Here is a 3,754-nt window from a genome sequence, read left to right as displayed (position 1 = left end):
GCCGCCAAGCGGCTGCTGGAGCAGCGGTACTCCTGGTCCAGCCACCTCACCCTGGCCGACCTCATTCCCCTGGAGAGCCCGGCGGGCACCGGCTGTGCCGGCAAGCAGGACTGTCCGGAGAGAGTGGTGGTGGGGCACAACGTGGCCTTCGACCGGGCATTCATCAAGGAGCAGTACCTCATCCAGGTAATCCGCGGTGCCGTTGCTTCATGCCGGCAGCTGCGGTTCGTTATCCGGATAGTCGTTTGCGCTGGCTTTTCAGGGTTATTTTGACAGATACCCCATGGTTGTGCTCGCCTTGTCCCGCAGCACGGGTTGAGGTTGAATCCCTTTAGAGGGAGATATTCTTGCACCCCATAAGGTTGCTGGAGGCTGCAGGATTGCAGCTGGACATGTGGCAGGAGCCTTTGAGCAGCTGACAGCCTGCGCTGGGGATGCTCTCGGCTCTCAGGAGAGGGGTGCCAGGAGGTAAAACTTTGCCTTGACAAAAGCGGCCCGAGCAGAGGACTTGCAGCTCTGTAACACAGGGCGGTGCTTGCTGGCAGCTACAGGACATTTGGCAGCACGTTCCTCCTCCAGCACAACCCAGACCACCTCTCCTCTCTCCCCTGATGCGCCTCAGGGCTCCCGGGTGCGTTTCCTGGACACCATGAGCATGCACATGGCCATCTCGGGGCTGACGGGCTTCCAGCGCAGCCTCTGGATGGCTGCCAAGCACGGCAAGAGGAGGGGACTGCAGCAGGTCAAGGAGCACATGAAGAAAACGCGCAGCAAAACGGAGGGGCCAGCTGTGAGTAAGGGAGCTGAGCCGCTGGCAGTGGCGTGGGTGGCAGGGGACCGTTTGATCCTGTAATGGGACCGTTTGCTCCTGTACCGGGACCGTCAGCTCCTGTGCTGGCTGAGTAGGAGCTGTTAGAGCAGCTCTGCTGGGTGAAGCTCTCCCAGCGCCCTCCGGATGAGGTGGCCTTGGTTTAGAATGGAGCAGCAGCATCCTTTATTCCTCCTGATCTTGGCCGCGGCCCATCCTTGTCCCGCACCGTCTGACCCCCCTCTCGTTCACAGGTCACTTCGTGGGACTGGGTGAACGTCAGCAGCATCAACAACCTGGCGGACGTGCACGCGCTGTACGTCGGGGGGGACCCGCTGGAGAAGGAGGCGCGGGAGCTCTTTGTGAAGGGGAGCATGGCCGACATCAGGAGTCACTTCCAGGTGCGGGCGGCGATCCCAACATCCCGACGGGCAGCAGGAGCTGGAAATGGGAGCGGGATGGGAGCAGCTGCCGGGGTAGTTGCCATTTTGCCGCCCTTTCTTGCGAGGGCTTTGGGGGTGCGTGGGGCTGTGAAGTCCCTCATCCTCCCGCAGCCCCGGGTGCCTTGCCCCATGCTGGCAGAGGGGCGGCTGCTTTGCCTGCTCTCACCTGCCTCTGCCCCCAGGACCTGATGTCGTACTGCGCCCGCGATGTCCAGGCCGGTGTTTCAGGAGCAGCTGCCACTCTTCATGGAGAGGTGAGAGCCGCCGAGCTCTGGCCGGCGTTGGCCGAGGGGCTGTGGTCTTCGCCGGCAGTGGGGAGGATTGTGGAACCTCTGGGCATGGGGTGCGGCTCCTCTTGTCCTTGGGGTGGCGGTGGGAGGTTGGGGGGGGCCCTGAACCCCTTTTCAGGAGGGACGTCAGACTCCCCCTCTGTAGGTGAGAAGGAATAAACAGCAGCACAGCGTGTCTGGAGAAGGTGAGCAGACTTAATGAGGCAGATCGGAGCGATACAGCTTTGGGGTTATTGCACAGGGTTGTTTTTAGGGCAGCAATTTATGTGCAGGCAGGTAGAAGATACAGGGATCATTACAGGTTTAGGGGAAGAGCATCAAGGGATGGGCTGGGAACTTCCCTTCCCCGTAGGGCTGGGAAACTCTAGGTGAAGACACGTTCATGTCCATTGTAGTCTGGTGCTTCCAGGGCAAATCCCCTCCAGCAGACATCTAATTTCTTGCTGCTTTGCGTTCTAGGTGCCCCCACCCCGTGACGTTTGCAGGGATGCTGGAGATGGGGGTGTCCTACCTGCCGGTCAACGGGAACTGGAAGAGGTACCTGGATGATGCTCAGGGCATCTACGAGGAGCTGCAGAAGGAGATGAAGAAGTCCCTGATGAACCTGGCCAATGACGCCTGCCAGCTGCTGCACGAGGACAAGTACCCGTGGGCTGGGGGTGCAGGTCCTGCCGCTTGCAGGACAGAGACCGGACGCCGGGTGGTCCATGGGGGGGCTGCGGGCGAGTGCTGGGGACGGGAGCAAAGCTGCGGTGTGACAATGGTGTGTCGGCAGGTACAAAGATGACCCCTGGCTCTGGGATCTCGAGTGGGACACGCAGGAGTTTAAGCAGAAGAAGAATCCGGGGAAGAAGAAGAAGAATCAGAACAGGAACAGCAAAGCCCCCGCAGAGGCGGTGGGCTCAGACGGGTCCACGCAGGAGTGGCAGGAAGGTGAGTGCGGGTGGTCCCTGGAGACGAGGGATGCTCGAGGGACGCCTTCCCGTGGGTGCCCAGACGAAGGGACACGGTTTGTTGGTGCCGGCAGGGTGAAGCATCGCTGGCCTGCGTCCCCGTGCTGGGGCGCGTGGTGGGGGGCTGGCTCGAGGTCCCCGTCCCTGGCACGGCGTCACGGAGGGCTCTTTGCCAGCCAGTCCTCCTTGCCCCACCAGACCCCGGCCCCCCCAGTGAGGACGAGGAGCTGAAAGCCCCTGCGAGCCAGGTCTGCCTGGAGCGTCTGAAGGAGACGGTTGCGCTGCAACCCAAGAGACTCCAGCACCTGCCGGGCCACCCGGGGTGAGTTGGGGACCCTGGGTGTCCCCGAGGGTTGATCTGCGCTCTCTGTTTTGTCCCCGAGGGTTGCCCTGCGCTCTCTGACCCATCCCTGCTGCTCCCCAGCTGGTACCGCAAGCTGTGCCCGCGCCTGGAGGAGGTGGGGTGGGTGCCGGGACCCAGCCTCATCAGCCTGCAGATGAGGGTGACCCCGAAGCTGATGCGCCTGGCCTGGGACGGCTTCCCTCTCCATTACTCGGAGAAGCACGGCTGGGGCTACCTGGTGCCGGGGCGACAGGACAATTTGCTGGCAGCCCCCTCGGAGGCAGAGGGCCCTCCCTGCCCACACAGGTGAGGGGGATGTAGGGGGGTGCTGAGCCGGGGGCTGCCCCACAGAGGGGTTTGGGAGCTCCCTGGGACCCTGCCCAGGTGCTGCCCTGGAGCCTCGGTCCTTGTCGTGGGTGCGTGAGCCTTGCCCTCTCCCCTGCCAGGGTGATCGAGTACCTGTACAGGCAGTACTGCCTGGAGAAAGGCAAGGAGCAGCCCCCAGGGCCGGAGGCCGCCATGGAGGATGAGCTGCTGGTGATGGACGGCAGCACGATGTGGCAGAAGGTGAAGGAAGGGATGGAGGGTCCCCTCGGTGGGCGGGAGACGTGGGGCTGGGCTTATTCCTGTGTGCATGCGAAAACCAGCCCCATGCATAGCTCCGGGGGCTGGAAGTAAGAAATTTCCTTTAATAAGTGTTAAATCACTGGAGAATTGGTGTTTGACCCGGCTCCCCCCCGCGGTCCCTCTGTGCCGCAGGTGGAGGAGCTGAGCCAGCTGGAGGTGGATGCGGAGGAGAAAATGGGCAGAGCAGACCAGAGCCTGGCACAGGTAAAGGGGGTTTCCTGCGGGACGGGGTGGCAAATCGGTCCCTCTTTCCTCGATTCCCCCCCCCCCCCCCCCCCCCCCCCGCGGGC

General features: G+C 62.9%; 1 protein-coding gene across 1 annotated transcript in view; it reads left to right on the top strand.

Moving 5' to 3' along the window:
• Positions 1–3,754, top strand: part of POLG (polymerase (DNA directed), gamma) — an 11,086-nt gene that overhangs the window by 943 nt on the left and 6,389 nt on the right. The window contains 11 exon segments of the mRNA XM_009335238.1: positions 10–186; positions 623–790; positions 1,063–1,209; positions 1,434–1,468; positions 1,470–1,505; positions 2,001–2,183; positions 2,317–2,474; positions 2,693–2,816; positions 2,919–3,143; positions 3,284–3,404; positions 3,597–3,668. Coding sequence (XP_009333513.1) covers positions 10–186; positions 623–790; positions 1,063–1,209; positions 1,434–1,468; positions 1,470–1,505; positions 2,001–2,183; positions 2,317–2,474; positions 2,693–2,816; positions 2,919–3,143; positions 3,284–3,404; positions 3,597–3,668 — 1,446 coding nt within the window.

This window comes from Pygoscelis adeliae, unplaced genomic scaffold, assembly GCF_000699105.1.
Source record: "Pygoscelis adeliae isolate BGI_AS28 unplaced genomic scaffold, ASM69910v1 Scaffold21, whole genome shotgun sequence".
NCBI classification, from domain to species: domain Eukaryota; kingdom Metazoa; phylum Chordata; class Aves; order Sphenisciformes; family Spheniscidae; genus Pygoscelis; species Pygoscelis adeliae.
Note: the sequence above shows the minus strand (reverse complement) of the source record. Positions and strands in the feature narration are given on the sequence as shown.